General features: G+C 38.6%; 1 protein-coding gene across 1 annotated transcript in view; it reads left to right on the top strand.

The window, feature by feature from the left end:
• The window catches only part of UNC79 (unc-79 homolog, NALCN channel complex subunit), a 291,664-nt gene that overhangs the window by 204,342 nt on the left and 68,499 nt on the right, over window positions 1-18,823 (top strand). Inside the window, exons 35-36 of the mRNA XM_036735956.1 lie at window positions 12,092-12,232; window positions 15,000-15,038. Of these exons, the coding sequence (XP_036591851.1) occupies window positions 12,092-12,232; window positions 15,000-15,038 (180 nt within the window). The remainder of the gene's footprint in view (window positions 1-12,091; window positions 12,233-14,999; window positions 15,039-18,823) is intronic.

Genomic DNA, 18,823 nt, shown 5'->3' with positions numbered 1-18,823 from the left:
CACATAAGGTGTCCCATGTCCTATGGATTTGTTAAGATCATACAAAATTCCATGATAGATATGACCTTAGAGATGGCTTTGTTCAATAATCTTTTAAATATCAATCTCAGGTAAACATAAAAAAATATGTCGTTGTCCTTTAAAAACTCCAAATAGAAGGATTCCCTATGGACATTAAATTTTCCAAACATACAGATCTGAGAATGACATCGTGCTGATTTCTCTGAACCCTGGAATACTACAGGGGCTCCTCAGTGCTATCCACAGCCACTCAAAAGAGATCGACTTAGAAACTCACACAGGAAAAACCAAGTGGATGAAGAATATTTAATTCCTAAATTATGGCATGCAATTGGATGGGCAACCCATTGAATTAATGCACCAGTACATATATCTCAGAGAGGCACTATAAATGGATAATGATTCAAAGTAAAATGGAGAAAAGAAAAGTGAATTTCTACACAGCACATTCAGTGATTGTAAACTATTCCCTATTGTAAAAGGCTGTATCTCTGACACTAACACTCTGTCAACAATTTTATATGGTGGTGGCTGAGAATCCTGGAAGATGACAATCTCAGAGGAATCCTAATTGTTGGCAACCCTTAGGAAAGCTAGGTGTAAGAAGGTTGCATCACTTAATTAATAGTAGCTGTCATGTGAGAAATGTCATGAGAGCCATCAAAGACACATTAAATTATTAGAGGAAGAGGATCAGTCATGTAGTGAGGGCAAGGAATAGATTGAGTATTCTACTTGTATCCAAGAAATATTAAAAGAAACAGAGTAAAGACTTAGGACATTGGGTGGATACTGTATAAGAACTTAATCAGAAAAATGTAGACAAGAGTCTGACAAGGTAAGAAGGTAAGAGTACTCCGTGGTATGATGTGGTTTTGAGTCCTGACCCTGCTATGTAATACCCATGTCCTTTACCTCTCTGGGCCCAAGCTTCCTCATGTACAAAATGAGAACTTCAAAGCCAATTTGGTTGGAATATAGGATACTTTGGGGGAAGTAATGTGAATTTGGTATGAATTTAATAGGTTGGAACTAGATTGCATAGGACTCTAAATGCCAAACAGAGTAGTTTATATTTAATACCAAAGATCATAAGGGCCTGTTGACATTTCTTGAGGATAGGAGTGACAAGACCAGTTCTGTGCTTTAGGAATATCAGTTTGGCAGATGTGTTGGGATAGAATAAGAGGGACTAGAAATAAAGAGATCAATATAGGGGGCTATTATAATACTGTGGGTGAGGGCTGATGAGGTCCTGAACCAAGGTGGTGGCCATATAAATTGGAGGAAATGTGTATGTCAGAAGTGTTATGGAAGTATGATTAACAATACTTGGAAATTGATTGGGTGAATGAATGAAGCATATATTAAGTTCTTACTATGTGCAAAGAACTGTGTGCTAAGTACTGAGAAAACAGATGAATGAAACAGTTCTTGCTCTCAAAGAGCTCACACTCTCATGGGTATGGGTTCCTCATGGGTATGGGTTCTGAGGGAAAGTAAAGACTTGAGAATGACTCCAGCATGGTAAACCTGAGCTAATTGAAGGAAAGTGGTACTCTTAACAGAAAGAGAGTATTTTGCAGGATGGATGGGTTTGGGGGGAAAGATAAATAGGTTCTGTTTTGGACATGTTGAGTTTGAGATGCCTGTAGGATGTTCCTTGTCATTAAGGACATTACATACCCACGTGATAAGCTAAATCAGTGTTATCAGATAATTTATAGTAATTGTCAAGTAAGTGGTACAGAGTAAATACCCCAGGAGGTGAGATGGAAGAGATTACTGTTGAGTTATTGAGGATTCAGGAAAGAAAGTGGCTTTTGATCTGAGTCTTGAAGGGTGGTTGGGGTTTGGTTAGGTAAAGAGAAGGATGGAGGGTGCTTCATAGATTAACAGTGAATATCTTTGAACTTCTATATGAGTTGCCATCACTCCCAAAATTATAATCATAGTCAGCCTGCATAGGTCCACACTGGATAATCAACATACATGTATAGAAGTATCCCAGGGGCAGGAGGCAAGGTCTGTTTCTAGTTTGGTTTCTGTAATTTAGTAGCTATGTAATTTTAGGCAAGTTATTTAATATATCTGAGCCTTAGTTTTCTCATCTGTAAAATGAATTGTTGGTAATGGCTTCATGGACTACCTTACAGGGTTGTTATAAAGATCAAATAAGATAATTGATATAAAGTACTACAGAAATTTTAGTCATTATAATGCTATCTAGAGAAGAACATGATATCAGTTAAACTCATGTTTCTAAAATGCTTTAGCATTTACAAAGCACCTGACTCATAGCAGCATTGTGAGCTAGCTAAGTGTAGTCCATGTGACTTCCGAGTCTTCTTATCTCAACACTATTCTCCAAGTGACAACTTGGGTATCTAGGTCTTGACTATGTTTTCCCCCTCAGCGTTATAGGGGTTGCCCTGGAATGTCAGTCGTAATTTTGTAATGTCATCAGCTCAAGACCACACTATGTCCTTTCCCCCAAGATTGTCAGTTAATGATCATAATTAGCTAGGCATAAATATCTTTAAGAAAAGGGTATTTATTAAAGTGATACAATAAGGACAGTTGGCACAAAACATGCCCCCCAAATCAGTGCCATATTCTCTTATAGAATACAGATGAAAGTGAACTCACTCTTAGGGAGCACATGTGAAGGTAACACATAGTTTTTGGTTATTTAGAGTCCTTTTCTTTCATTTGTGGGGTGTTCAAGAACTTCCCTTTTAGGGTAGTGAATCTGTATCCATCTATCCTCAGACCAACTGGCAACAGTGTCTGCATTGGGAACCATCTAGGGCATGGAAAATGAGATGTGAGGTCCAACATCATCCAGATCTTTCAAAGGTGGAGAGTTCTCTTCCAGTCAGGGCTGGGGAGACCTTATCATGGTTGAATTTGAAGACCCTCTCTCCACTCCCCAAATCCTCCTTTCCCAGGTAGTTTCTTCTCAAGGCTATACTGAAAAGCCGTATTTGATCTAATTTCTGGAAAAGCCTCCACACTAACTCTGTCTTTTGTACAGGTCCCAACTTGATAGGCACTTGGGGCAGATGTCTTATCTGGTGTCATTTCATTTTGTCTGATAGATTTTCATTACTTAGTCTAGGGTCTTTTGATTGATTTATTAAGACATGCCCTCGCCCCCTGCCCACCATCTTCCCCCTTATATCAGTATTATTGTTGTTATTTTTCAGAAGAATAAAGCAAAGGTCCGAGAGATTGTGACTTGCCCAGGGTTACCTAACTAGTAGGTATTAGCATACTTAGCATAGTCTATCTTGCCCCATTACTTATGTTGTCATCCTCCTTTCCTCAAGACTGGAACCATGTGTGTTTGTGTTGCTATGAACAAGAAATATTTTTTCTTATACACATCTAACCAAACTTCATGTTCCCTTTCTTTTCTTTTACTCTCTTAAGTCACAATCTTTTCTGGATTCAGATCTAGTACTTTTCCTATCTTGTTTTCTGCATAAAATTCCCATTTTTACCAAATGACCTATGTTGTCAACATGGTGCAGTAGGCATGGTGATAGATTTGGGGTCATGGGACCTGACTTCAAGCCTTGGCTCTGCCACTTGCTAACTGTGTGACCTTGGGCAAATCATTTAATCTCTCTGGGCCTCTGTTTTTCAATTTACAAAATTAGGGTCTGAATTAAATGACCTCATATGACCCTTCTAGTTATATAGATCTGTGATCTTATGATCTCCCTTCTACTTTCCCGCCACAAATTCCACCCACTTGCCCAAAAGTTCTTAGACAATGACTTTCCCTCTTTCCTACCCTTCCTGTGTTTTCCATTTGCCAGCTTCTTTTGCCTGTCTCCATTCATATTTATTCTCTTTCTATGACTCATAGTAAGAATAAAAGGAGTCAGAGAAAAGAGAGGGTAAGAGACATTAGTGAGATGTTTCTTGGAAATATACTACCGTTTATATCAACATTGTCAGGGTCTTTACTAGAAGAATATCTAGATCAGAAATCAGGAAAGTTAATGGGCAGGGATCTGCTATCAGCTCCTTGCCTCACTTGTAATCCTTTCATGAACTGTCAGACACCAATCCAGGCCATATTATTTGAAATGATTATTTCACCCAATTTTCATGGATGAGGGTAATTTTCTACTTGTTGATTATAGAATTATATGTTAAATCTGGAAGGGACCGTAGAGGCCCTTGAGTGTTTAACTGCCTAATTTTACAGATGAAGTTACTGAGGTACCGAGAAGTTAAATGAAATGCTGAGAGTCTCAAAGCTAGTATCTATGGCAAGATTTAGACTTGGGTCTTCCTGACTTCAAGTACAACTCTCTATCCTCTGTACCATCTGGCTTCTGTGACCTGATGAATTCTTATCTTGTTCATTGAAAGTCCAAGAACACCTTCTGGGACACAAATGTAGCACTCATTATTACTGTTTTTATTAATAATAAATAATGATAGGGGCGGAGCCAAGATGGCGGCTGGAAAGCAGGGACTAGTGTGAGCTCCCTGCCAAGTCCCTCCAAAAACCTATAAAAAATGCCTCTGAACCAATTCTAGAACAGCAGAACCCACAAAACAGCAGAAGGAAGCAGGGCTCCAGCCCAGGACAGCCTGGATGGTCTCTGGGTGAGGTCTGTCCCACACGGAGCTGGGAGCTGGGAGCTGGGAGCGGAGCGGAGCAGAGCCCAGCGTGAGCAGCACGGACCAACCAGACCAGGAACTGGGCGGAATGTGCCTACCACCCTGAATCAGTGAGCTGCAGCAGTTACCAGACTTCTCAACCCACAAACACCAAAGACAGCGGAGAAGGTTAGTGGGAAAAACTGCAGGAGTGGAAGGAGTTCACGGTTTGGCTACCAGCCCCGGGGGCAGCGGAGGCATGGCAGCTACAGCTGCAGTTGCTTCCGGCCCCAGGCCCACCTGGTGGGAGGAATTAAGTGGCGGATCAGAGCAGGAGTGCACAGCCTGCTGAAGATTTAAGCCCAGTCCGGGTTGGGGGTTCTTGGGGAAGGAGCAGTGCTGGTTTGGCAGAGCTGGCACATCCCCCCCAAATGTGGAACATAGAACTCTTTAGTCTACAAGCAGTCATACCCCGCTGAAAAACTCAAGGGTCAAGTTAATTGGTTGGGAATATGGCCAGGCAGTGAAAACACACCCAGATTCAGTCTCAGACTTTGGATTCTTTCTTTGGTGACAAAGAAGACCAAAACATACAGCCCAAAGAAGTCAACAAAGTGCAAGAGCCTACACCAAAAACCTCCAAGAAAAACATGAACTGGTCCCAGGCCATGGAAGAGCTCAAAAAGGATTTGGAAAAGCAAGTTAGAGAAGTAGAGGAAAAATTGGGAAGAGAAATGAGAAGGATGCGAGAAAACCATGAAAAACAAGTCAATGATTTGCTAAAGGAGACCCAAAAAAATACTGAAAAATACACTGAAGAAAACAACACCTTAAAAAATAGACTAACTCAAATGGCAAAAGAGCTCCAAAAGCCAATGAGGAGAAGAATGCCTTGAAAGGCAGAATTACCCAAATGGAAAAGGAGGTCCAAAAGACCACTGAAGAAAATACTACTTTAAAAATTAGATTGGAGCAAGTGGAAGCTAGTGACTTGATGAGAAATCAGGATATTATGAAACAGAACCAAAGGAATGAAAAAATGGAAGACAATGTGAAATATCTCCTTGGAAAAACCACTGACCTGGAAAATAGATCCAGGAGAGATAATTTAAAAATTATTGGACTACCTGAAAGCCATGATCAAAAAAAGAGCCTAGATATCATCTTTCAAGAAATTATCAAGGAGAACTGCCCTGATATTCTAGAGCCACAGGGCAAAATAGAAATTGAAAGAATCCATTGATCGCCTCCTCAAATAGATCCCAAAAAGAAATCTCCTAGGAATATTTTTGCCAAATTCCAGAGCTCCCAGATCAAGGAGAAAATATTGCAAGCAGTCAGAAAAAAACAATTTGAGTATTGTGGAAACCCAATCAGAATAACCCAAGATCTGGCAGCTTCTACATTAAGAGATCGAAGGGCTTGGAATATGTTATTCTGGAGGTTAATGGAGCTAGGATTAAAACCTAGAATCACCTACCCAGCAAAACTGAGTATCATGCTCCAAGGCAAAATATGGATTTTCAATGAAATAGAGGACTTTCAAGCTTTCTCAGTGAAAAGACCGGAGCTGAATAGAAAATTTGACTTTCAGACATAAGAATCAAGAGAAGCATGAAAAGGTAATCCAGAAAAAGAACAAGAAAAAGAAATTGGAAGGGACTTACTAAAGTTGAACTGTTTTGTTTACATTCCTACATGGAAAGATGATGTGTATGATTCATGAGACCTCAGTATTAGGGTAGCTGAAGGGAATATGCATATATATATATATGTTTATGTATATATATAAGTGAATGTGTATGTATGTATATATCTACATATATATATATATATAGAGAGAGAGAGAGAGAGAGATTGAGAGAGAGAGAGAGAGAGAGAGAGAGAGAGAAAGAGAGAGAGAGATAGAGAGAGAGAAAGAGTGGACACAGGGTGAGTTGAAGATGAAGGGAAGATATCTAAAAGAAATAAAATCAAATTAAGGGATGAGAGAGGAACATACTGAGAGAGGGAGATAGGAAGAGATAGAATGGGGTGGATTATCTTGCATAAAGGTGGCAAGAGGAAGCAGTTCTGTGGGAAGAGGGGAGAGGGCAGGTGAGGGGGGAATGAGTGAACCTTGCTCTCATCAGATTTGACCTGAGGAGGGAATACCATACATACCCAACTGGGTATCTTACCCCACAGTAAAGAAGAGGGAAGAAGATAAAAAAAAAGGGGGAGATGATGGAGGGGAGGGCAGATGGGGGTGGAGGTAAGCAAAAACAAACACTTTCGAAAAGGGACAGGGTCAAGGGAGAAAATTCAATAAAGGGGGATGGGTTGGGAAGGAGCAAAATATAGTTGGTCTTTCACAATGTGAGTATTGTGGAAGGGTTAAACGTAATGATATACATGTGGCCTATGTTGAATTGCTTGACTTCTTAGGGAGGGTGGGTGGGAAGGGAAGAGGGGAGAGAATTTGGAACTCAAAGTTTTAAAAACAGATGTTCAAAAACAAAAAAAAAAGTTTTTGCATGCAACTAGAAAATAAGATACACAGGCAATGGGGCGTAGAAATTTATCTTGCCCTACAAGAAAGGAAGGGAAAAGGGGATGGGAGGGGAGTGGGGTGACAGAAGGGAGGGCTGACTGGGGAACAGGGCAACCAGAATATATGCCATCTTGGAGTGGGGGGGAGTGTAGAAATGGGGAGAAAATTTGTAATTCAAACTCTTGTGAAAATCAATGCTGAAAACTAAATATGTTAAATAAATAAATTTAAATTAAAAAAATAAAAAAATACAAAAAGTATGTACTTTTAAATTGTATTGTGTTTTAAAAATTATCTTAGGTTGTAATTTTGAGAGACCATTGCTATGTAGATGAATTAGGTTTTTTTAAAGGTGTGATAGAAAAGTGATAATTTGAAACTGTTATATTTGATTATAAACAAGTAGCAATAACACTACTTATATTTACTATGACAGCAGATCTTCCATAAATAAATAAATAAATAGATAAAGAATGATAATAACAGCAACTTCCATGCATACAGATTTAAGTTGAAAACTCTATACATTATTATTGTTTTGCAGGGGGGAGGGGGAGGCAATCGGTGTTTAAGTGACTTGCCCAGTGTCACACAGCTAGTAAGTGTCAAGTACCTGAGGCTGGATTTGAACTCAGGTCCTCCTGACTCTAGTGCCAGTACTCTATCCACCGCACCACCTAGCTGCCCCACCAAATATTATTTAAATTTGATCTAGCCTTGCCCTTCAAAACATCTTTCCTAAATAGTCTGTGTGGGAAAAATTTTTATGTATTGTGGTTATTCTTAGCTGCTCCACCATAATACTAACACACATATATAGCGCTCAGTATCCTCATTTGTAAAATAAGGATTTAGGACTAGCTGTCCTCTGAAGTCCCTTCCAGCTCATCTGTGATCCCATGATTATTTTAGAAGCCAGTTCCATTTCCGGAATATGTTGGACTAGGTGACGTCTGGTGTCTCTTCCAACTTACCAATTCTATGGGTCTTACTGGCCTTGGTTTCTTTCCTGTTCCAGTGACCTGTCTCAGAGCTCAGTTCCACTGTTGACCTATGGAGGAATGACATAGCTCTGATTGAAGAGATTGCTCATATAATGCAGTTAAAATAAGGCTGACTCAGTCCCTAGCAGAAGGTTCTCTGTACCTGCAGATTTAACACACTGCCTCTAGTGAGGGTATTGGTGTTGACTCCTTTAAGGGCCATATGCATAATCAATCTGAGCATTTTTTACTCAGTCATCCTCTTTAGTTTTATAGCTTTGACTTCATCAGAACAGATTTCTAACACATCACTGTAAAATACATCATAAAATTCTCCCACTCATACTCCTCTGGATATTGTACCTGTAATGCCTGAGATGCATAGGGAGCATCTGAGCATTTGAAAACACTGCCAGCATTCCTCACTAGTGATACCAACCAGCTTCCCTCCTCCTCCAAAGATATGAAAAGTTGTATCATCTTAACACAACTTCTGTGTGACCTTTTGCTGTCACTAACTACTTTTACATATTAGGAATTTGCACGCGGATTCTGGTGTTCATCTTTAGGTTATCGATGGGTGACGTCCATGGCTTCTAAGTCACTTCCTGGAGCAAGAAAGCATACAGAAAAATAACGATCACTTCGTGAACCTTTTCCCCTCATCTATAAAATGATGGCTTTAGGATAGATGATATCTAAGACTTTGTAGCTCTAAATCCTAAGATACTCTAATTTTTTTTCCAAAGGAGGTGAGGTCAAGTGATAGAAATCACACTAGATCAGGAGTTGGAAAATCTGGATTTGGGACCTGCTTCCTTCCCATATGTATTATATGAGACTAGCAAATTACTTCTGTCTTATAACCTTAGTTTTTTTTCATCTGTAAAATGGGAGATAATTATACTAGCACAACTCTTCTGAGGAAAGTACTTTACAGTCAGTAAGGTACTGTAAACATGACTCCTGTAACCTTGGGCAATATATTTCACTTTCTGACTCTCAATTCCCTCATATGTAAAAGGAAGAGTACTATTTCAACTACCTGTGTCATAAGAGAGGTAGATTAGTGTGGTGCAGTGAACACTGGACTTTGAAATCAAGAGATCTGAGTTTGAATGCTGCTTCTAACACATAATAAATGTGAAACCTTGGGCAGTCACTTAATTTCTCTGATCCACAGTTATAAAATGGGTACAATTCTTCCATATAGCAGTGTGAAGAAAAATAGGAGGTTTAGTGGACTATAATATTAATGTGAGCACACTGTGTGCCAAGGCAGTTAACAAAAAAGTCTAGACTGCCTGTGTGTACTTAAGGTACTTATAGAATGCGCTAAGAGAAGCATAGCACGTAGAATGAGACATGTGAGAATCTTTGTTGTACTCTTTCTTGGGTCAGACCAGACCTGGAGGAATTGAGTTGCGTTCTGGGCACCACATTTTGGGAAGAACATTAACAAACTGGAGTGCATGCAGAAGAGGTCAACTATAATGATGAAAGAACTGGAAATCATGACATTTCAGGATCAGTTGAAATACATAAGGATAATTAGACTAAAGGAAAGATCTGAGGGGAAGTTCATGATAACTGCACTCAAGTATTTGAAGGATTGTCATGTGGAAGACTTCTGCATGTCCTCATAGGGTATAGCTAGTAGCAATGGATTAATGTGGCAGAGAGGCAAATTTAATCGTTATTAATAGTAAGAGCTATCTGAAAGTGGAATGTGATGCTTCAAGAGCAGATGAGTTTCCCCATGCTGGAGGGCCTCAGGCAGAAGCTGAGTGTCCTGTTCAGATACTCATTGGACAAGATGATCTTTAGTACTCTTCCACCTCAGAGACACTGGATCTGTTTGTAGCTTATACTACTTATCTAACAGGATTTCTGTGGGGGAAGTGCTTTGTAAACTCTAAAGTGCTATATAAATATGAGTTATTTTTAATATTACTGTCATAAACTTAAAATTATTTAATTTTAATATTGTCGTTTCAGCCCTTCTTGGCTAATTATATAATTCTAAATTATCAACACAACATTGAAATGTATACATTTTTTTTCTTTTTAGGTTCTTTCCTTACTCTTTAAACAATTTCCCTTCTTTCCTCCTGGAAATGCCATCAATTTCCCTATTTCTGTTGAGGGCACCACCATCCTCCCAGTCACAAAGGTTCGTAACCTTGGAGTCATTTTTGACTCTTCCCTCTCCCCCAACCCCCATATCCAACCAGTTGCCAAGTCCTATTGATTCTACCATCACATCTCTTGCATCCATCCCCTTTTCTTCATTCACAGGGCTTCCACTCTAGTTTAGGCCTTCATCATCTCTCATCTGGACTATTGTAATAGCTTCATAATTAGTCTCCCTATTTCTAGACTCTTCCCTATCCACATAGATCTAGAGCAAACTTCTTAGTGTATAGCATCACAGAATCATATATTTAGAGCTGGAAAGGACCTTAGAAGCCATTTAGTCCAATACCCTAATTTTATAGATGAAGAAAATGTCATCCGGAAAGAGTGAGCGCCTTCCCCAAGGTCAGAATCATAGTACGTGGCAGAGCCAGGATTTGAACCAAAGTTCTCTGATTTTCAAATCCAGCAGATCTGCTCATGTCATTCCCTTGTAAAACCTTCGGTGGCTCCCTGTTGTCTCTGTAATAAAGACAAATTCCTTAGTGTGATATTTAAGGCCCTCCAAAATCTGGCTCCTTTCTGGTCTTATTTCACATGACTCCCCTTTGCATTCTCTATATTTCAGCTAAACAGAGTAACTGACTGTTCCCTCAGTGAGTTAGTTCCTCTCCTACTTCTGTGCCGTTGCACAAGTCATTCTCCATACTGGAATATGCCTCTTTCTCATCTTTGACTCTCAGAATCCTTATTTTCTTTAAGGTTCATTTCTTGCAACCTCTGTGAAGCCTTTTCTGTCAAGTCGTTAGTGTTTGCTCTCACCTCAAATTACTTGTTATTTAACTATCTTTTCATGCTGTACCCACCTCCAGTAAAATGTAAGCTCCTGGAGGGCAGAGAATATTTAATTTTTGTTGGTTTCCCTAGTGCCTAGCAGAGTACCTTGCATGTAGTAGATGTTTAATGAGTATTTGTTGATATGAATGCAATTAAATATTATCCTGTATATGCCAAAAGAATAATAAATTGTAAGTTACTTAGGAGCTTATGTCCTCTATATTTTTCTTTTTGAAAATAACTTACTTTTGCTATTTTGTACTATTCTGTACTTAACAAACAACAATATCATGCATCCTCCATGAAAAAAAAACCGTTCCTTTTGCCCTATTTTTCCATATCAGCACTTTGTAAACTGATTTATAAACCTCAAATGCTCTGTAAAGTAAACTATTATTATTGATATCATCCTTGTCATCACCATCACCATCATCATCATCACCACCCCCACCACCATCACCATTAGCATGATCGTCATCATCCAACTGAGGCACAGGAAGATGAAGATTTGGCCAAAGGTTGCGAATGTGTACAGCAGAGTCTGGAACGTGAATTTCCCTTGGTTCCTCAGACACTGTTGACTAGACCCTATTGTCACTCACCTACTAATAGAATATATTTTTCTTCTACTAGAAAGCATAGGGGAGTTATTCAAGTGGCCGTACACCACAAACGGAAAAAACAATTTAGTATAAATCATGTCATTTCTAATGATGTATCACTCCTCCACTAATGAAAGGAATCTTTGTCATAGATTACACTCCCTTTTCCTATGTCTGTGGTGGTGGTGGGATTAGAACTTTGTGGGACTATTCAAATAGAGCAAAGCACTGCTTTTCCAAGATCTGAAATGTATAAAATAAGAACTACTAGAAGTGGTTAGATATGGTTTCTAGTACTTTAAAACCCTCACTTTATTGTTTATATATAAGCATTTCTTTCTCTGTTTTTTTTTTAGATGCCATGACTGTGGGGCCATTCTCGAAGAATATGATGAAGAAACACTAGGGCTAGCCATTGTAGTGCTCTCCACATTCATCCATCTGAGTCCAGATCTTGCGGCTCCTTTATTACTGGATATTATGCAATCTGTGGGAAGGTGAATGACATTTTGTCTTTCTAGATGGGAAGAATTCCCCCCCACCCCAGTATGAATTTCTATGACACCAAACCAAATAATTCAATAATGAAACGACTCACTCATTCATTGGTTGTTTGGTAAGACTAATACCAGATAACTGGGCTAACTCAATTTTATTGCATGTGGTTTTTGTTTTTGTTTTAATTTTTATTGAACACAGTTCATTTGTGAGCTGAATTTGTCAGTTGTTTGGATGTTGTGACACAATTTCAGAGAGGTATTACAGGCAACCCTCAAGCTCAGTCTCTTATGAGCAGTGAGGCAACATATGCTAGTATTTAGTGTTCTCTGTCCTGCCCTGATCTTGGTAAACCCATGGACCAGTTTTATTGAATGAGCAGAAATGTATTTGGAAGTAATAGGACCCAGTGAATAGGGCAAGTAAATAAATATGGCAGATTTCAAAGATTAACCTGGCCCTGAGAAACGAAGGAAAAGAAATAGCTTTAGGGATACAGGTCCGTCATCCTGATTACATGATAAATGTATTAAGGACAAGCATGTCTGATGTGGTAGATCTTTCAGAAGATAAACATAAGAAAGCTCACGACAGCCACTATCTAGTTATGTGCTGTGGGTAAGTTACTTCCCTTCTCAGTTTTTACATTTGTAAAATAATGAGGTTGAGCTAGAGGACTTGTTCTTTCTAACTCTAAAGTATTAGGATTCTATGGTTCTGTGGATGATACATTCCCTAGATGCAATCAGATGCTAAACTCTAATTTTAGCATGTTGTTTTTTTTAAACAAGGGGATAATATGTCTTTCAGTTCAGGGGTAATTTATGGAATGCCTTCCCCATCACTGTCGCAGGACACATTAGACAAGTTCCATGCTCTCTAGTAGCTTATCCTTTAGCTAAGGATAGAAGTGAAATTAATGCTTAAAACACTTAAACTTTTCATAGCAACATACAAATAAATACCAAATGAGCAATAAGGCATTAAGTGTCATAGGAGCTCAGGAAAAGGAGAGATTCCCGTAGTATGGGGGTTTGCAGGAAAAGGATCGTGGAGGAAGTGAGACCTGACCTGGGCCTCAAAAGAAAGGAAGGGTTTGCATCTATCAAGAGGAGGGAATGTTAATAGACTTTAGTAGATTCAAAATACACTGTCTTTTCCCCTCACTCTACTTCCTCTCCAGTCCCTCTTCTCTGCTTTCCCCCATCCTGCCTCCTCTCCTCTCACCTAGAAGTTATTCCTTCCAATTTGGGAAGGAGACTACATGAAGGTAAAGGTAACCACAGCTGTCAGTCCCTTGCTGCCAAGGTTTGTTTATACCCTGTATTCCAAAAAGATTATACGGTTGTGCCTAGCTATATTTCTATGTGGACACCATGGGAATTTCAAGAGTAAGGAGCTAGGAAGTTACATAGTAAGTCCTTACTTATATTATCATATATCCCAGCTTGGAATAATTGGGAAGTGATGTTTAGGAAATGGATTTTCATTTAGGGAGTTTCCATTATTCCTTATATCAATACTAATTATTAACCTAGGCTGATACTGTCCCATGAAACAATTCACTGACAAAGAGAAACTACTTAAAGATGAATCTTCTGAAGAAATTTTTTCTTAAGCAAAACTTGTCATATTAAAATTTTGCCTCTCTTTCACTTTGGCAAAGAAGCACTTCATACTGAGCACCTTAAAGTCCAGCATATGAGAGAGGAGAGAAATTCAAAGCCGTGGTCCTGGTCTGTAACGCTGCTTTAGGGAGAGAGGCTTTGCTACAGGCTTCATTGGATCCTGTTATTTTCTTTTTGTTATGGACAGCTGTATTTTAGGTGAAGTGGTTTGGTCTAGTAGATAACTAAATCCAAGAAATAACGAGTTATACTAAAATGGACCAAACGGGGTCATATCCCATTACAGCGCAGGCTCTGATGTGACTCTGCCAAACCCCTGTTTGCACCGGCTGGCCGGATCCACAGAGCGGGACTACATCCTTCTTCCTTAAGGTTCTAGGGTTAAAGGTGTCTTTCTAATGCTCTTGCCTATGGGTCCCCACCAGAGCACTTTACCTGGTGTATCCACTAGCCAGCCAGAGTTAATTAGATTCGAGTTAGGAGTATTAGGAAGAAAACAAATACTCATTGAATTCCTACTACATGCTAGGTATTGAATAAATTAATGAATTAAGTCTTGCTTCGAATTACCTTTCTCCCTGCCTCTGGAATACTACTTGAAATAATGTTTTTTATTAAATAGATATGATAACCAATTACTATTGATATCTACTCTGGGGGAGACTTTTGGATTAGGGTTATGAAATTAGGCATTGTGTAAGTTGTTAGTCTGTTTACATAAAATGCTCTAAATTATGCTGGCTAGGCATCATATAATTTGATACTAGAAGTAATTTTGATGGGTTGGATGGAATTTGAAGAGTATCTTTGGGCAACTACCTGAAAGGACTAATGGGAAATGGCATTGTATTGTGGAAAGAATGCTGAATTTGGAGTTAGAAGACCTGGGCTTTAATCCTGGCATACCCCCGTATGACCTTGAATAAATAATTTTTACCTTTTTGGACCTCAGTTTCCTTTTCTGTAAAACGAGGGGTTGGATTAGATGACTTTCAGGTTCTTTCCAGTATCCATAATTCAGTTGTGGAGCATTTGATAATGGTTCTAGGTCCATGTCAATTTGTAATCTTCCTGATATTGTATTCTGTGACCAAGGTCAGGACAATCCTGTGACTATAGTTTTTGGTATTTTGTTTAGATTGGCATCCAGTACCAGTTTTTCCAACCAAGCAGAAAGGTAAGGTCCCAAAGTAAGCCAAATACATTTTCTCTACCCTTCCCCCTTTTTTCTTTTTACATTCTTGCCATTTTTTTAAGGAACTAAAGGTATACTATAGACAGTACACTTGGGCCAGGAGACAGAAGGCTAGGTTTGAACCTTAGCTCTCTCACTTCCAAACTGGGTGACCTTGGGTTCTTTATTTATAAAATAGGAATAGTTAACTTGACCATCTCAAAGTTTCAGGTGACTCAAAGGGCAATGGAGGGGTGTTTAGTGGGCTACATAGTTCCACTTCCAATAAGGAAGAAGAGGAGTAAAGAATATTATTGAGGAGATGGATGACTAAAATGAAGGTGGGCCGGTTATATTGAATGCAAGTGGTAATAACAGAGTAATTGCTGCACTGATAGCAATAAAACATAAAACATAAAATGACCTAGAGTAAGGCCTCCATCACATTGGGTAAATGCTCTATGGTATATGGAAAAATACAGGAAAAATGGCACAGGATGAGGTGTGGCCTGTATTGGTAGGAGTACTCATGTCAATGAAATTGTGAATCCATTGATATATTAGACTATATAAGTATGACCCAACTCATAGGGACCTGTGAAACTCTCGTTATGAAATCTCTTTGTAACTTTGAAGTGCTATATAAATATAAGATGATTTGTTTCTATTAATTATAATAATGTTTGGTGATGGTCTAAAATCTTGTGATTCTTAGCATCCTTGGCCCCCATGTCATCATTATTATGCTTATTGTTACTGTATTGTTATGATTCTTTTCTATAATAAAATTTTTATCTATGAGTTTTAGGACATGCATAGTATGTGAGAATAAGGACATCTGCCTTTATTTCTTATGACATCAGGTCAGTTTTTTTTCTGGAATTCTTTTTTTCTGATTCCTGGAAACATTTTCTTACCTTTCACTTCTTTAATGGAACCTCTGCCTTTCCAAAGATACATGGGCTTTATTGTAGCTTCCTCATTTTCATAACTGTGATATGACTTTCTTGTGTTACTGAGTATCAAGGTCAGATCCTAGAGAGGTTTTGAAAATTCTGATCAGTGTCTGTAGTTAAAATTACAAATAAGATTTGACTTGATTTACTATGATAATGTAAGGTCAGTTAGTCCCTACCCTCAAAGCAAGGCTATACATAGCATAGAAATATGTTCAACCAATACAGATTCCTGAATTGTTGGATATTTTTAGATGCTGAATTGCCTTTTTGTGTAAGCTACATTATCCAGTCCACAAAGTTCATTAGAAATGCACCATGTTTCTTGGTATAACTTATACATGGATACAATGTTCATTTGAATTTAGCTCCAGGAAAAAGTATAATCTTTTCTTTTGAACTATGTGTATTATAGTCACTAAAAAAGATTCCAAAACTCTTAAAGATTGAAGTTGATGAGATGTCATGATTTGAAACACAAATTTGAATGCACTTTTAAGAAGAACAGACTCTTGTGGATCATAGGTCATCTAGGCCAAACTTTATCTGAAGTGTTAATCCTGTCTATGTTATATTTGAACTTCTCTAGTGAAAGGGTATCCACTAAACCACTAATACAATTCATTCCTCTTTTTGATAGTTTTAATTATTAGGAAATTTTTCATTCTATTGAGTTGAAATCTGTTTCCATATAATTTCTTTTACAAAGTATTTTTTAAATTAAGAATTTGCGTTTTCTCCTCACTGCACTCTTTGAAAAAGAAAAACAAAACCCTAAGAAAATATGCATGTTCAAGCAAAACAAGCATTAACCATGTGAAATGAATATTTCATTCAGCATCTTCAGTCTACTGCCTCTCTGTCAGGAGATGAGTAGCATTCTTCATCATTGTTCTTCTGGAATTGTGATTGGCCATTGCATTGATTAGAATTATTAAATCTTTTAAAGTAGTTTATCTTCACAGTGTTATTCACTTTACTCTACATCACTTTATATAAGCCTTCTCAGGTTACTCAGAAACCGTTCTTTTTATAATTACTTATGATGCACCATTACATTCATACAACATAATTTTTCAGCCATTCCTCAAGTGATACCACCCCTCCCGCCTACCTTAGTTTCCATTTCTGTCACTATAGAAAGAGCTGCTATAAATATTTTTGCATGTATGAGTGGATCTTTTTTCACTTTCCTTGATCTCTTTGGGGTATGTGCTGCATTGATCATGTCCACAAACTGTTTCAGTCTGCACCCTGAGTCCATCACCTCTCTACAAGAGGTGAGCAGCGTGTTTCTCACAGTTCTCTGTAATTATAGTTAGTGTGTTGACCAGTTTCTTTGCCCTCTCTTTAAAAGAAAAGCAGGGTGGTGTTAAGTGTAGTGTGCTCAGTACCAGTGGTCTAGGTTGGATACAGTCTGCTTCTGCTTTCCTGCCTCCCTCTCTTTCTCTTACCCAGAGCCCAATCATAGATTTTTATCCTTTATTTTTTTAACTTCTCTTTGAAATCTATCCTCCACCATTAATTTATTTTGCTTAGAATAAATCCCTCTCATATTTTCCCCTCCTTTTACATTCTTCTTCTTCCTTCTCCCTTTTCCCTTCTGTTTCCCTGTTGAGTAATTGTATTTCTGTACTCAGTAATGTGTGTATATATTTTTCCCTACTTTGACCGCTTCTGATGAAAATGAAGCTGAAGCGCCACCTACTCCCCGACCCATTCCTCCTCATTTATATAGTGCTATTAATGCAACTAAATTATCTGAGATAATTTCCCTCACCCTTTCTCTTCCTTTTCCCTTCTAGTGTATTCCTTTCCCTCTTTCTTTCCTTTTTTCTTTTAAGATCATCTGAACTTAAAAAGACCATTCTCAGGCCCTCTGTCTTATCGGAATCCTTTTATGACCTCTGAGGATGGTAGGGTTCTCAGGGAACGCATGTGTCGTATACCCATTTAAGAATGCAAACAATGTATCCTTGTTTTCATTTATGTTTAACTTAGGATGGCTTATTTGTATTTCCTTTTTTATGTTCAGGTGGTATATAGTACCAGATTTGAAGTCAGCGAGGCCCCAGCTCAAATCTGTCCTCAGATATGCAGATACTAGCTGTGTGACTCCGGATGAGTCGCTTTAGCTTCAGCCTGCTCTGTAAAATGAAGATAACAGAAGCACGCCCCTCTCAGGATCATCTTGAGGATCGAAGGGATAACATTTGTAAAAGTGCTCTGCAAACCTTAAAAGGCTATATGCACGGAGCTGTCCTTGTGCTTATGTATCGTTTCAAAATTTCTACTCAGCCCTGGGCTCTTCATCAGGAAAGCTTGCAGATTCTTTATTCAGAGTAAAGGATCGTCCCCCTGCTTGGCTCTGAGGTGTTAAGTTGTTGTTGCTGTTCTTGTTAATAATAATAATAACAACAGCAATAGCTAATATTTGTATCGTGTCTACTAGAGGCTGGGCACTGTGCTAAGCACGTTGCAAATATCACCTCATTTGCTCCGCACAGCAACAACCCTGAGAGGTAGGTGCTGTGATTATCACCTCCATTTTACAGATGAGGAAATTGAGGCAGGCAGAGGTTAAGTGGCTTGTCCAGGGTCACAGTGCTAGTAAGTGTCAGAGGCTAGATTTGAACTCAGGACTTATTGACTCTGGTTCTAACACTTTTCTCCACTGTGCCATCTAGCTGCCTTGGTTGTAAGCCACATTTTTTTTTTTTTTTTGCCATCTGAAATATTGTTTTACAAGCTCTCTACTCCTTTATATTGATGACTCCTAAATTTTGTACGATCCTGACTATAACTTTTTGGGATTTGAATTTGGTTTTTATG

This window comes from Trichosurus vulpecula, chromosome 8, assembly GCF_011100635.1.
Source record: "Trichosurus vulpecula isolate mTriVul1 chromosome 8, mTriVul1.pri, whole genome shotgun sequence".
In the NCBI taxonomy this organism is placed as follows: Eukaryota; Metazoa; Chordata; class Mammalia; order Diprotodontia; family Phalangeridae; genus Trichosurus; species Trichosurus vulpecula.
Note: the sequence above shows the minus strand (reverse complement) of the source record. Positions and strands in the feature narration are given on the sequence as shown.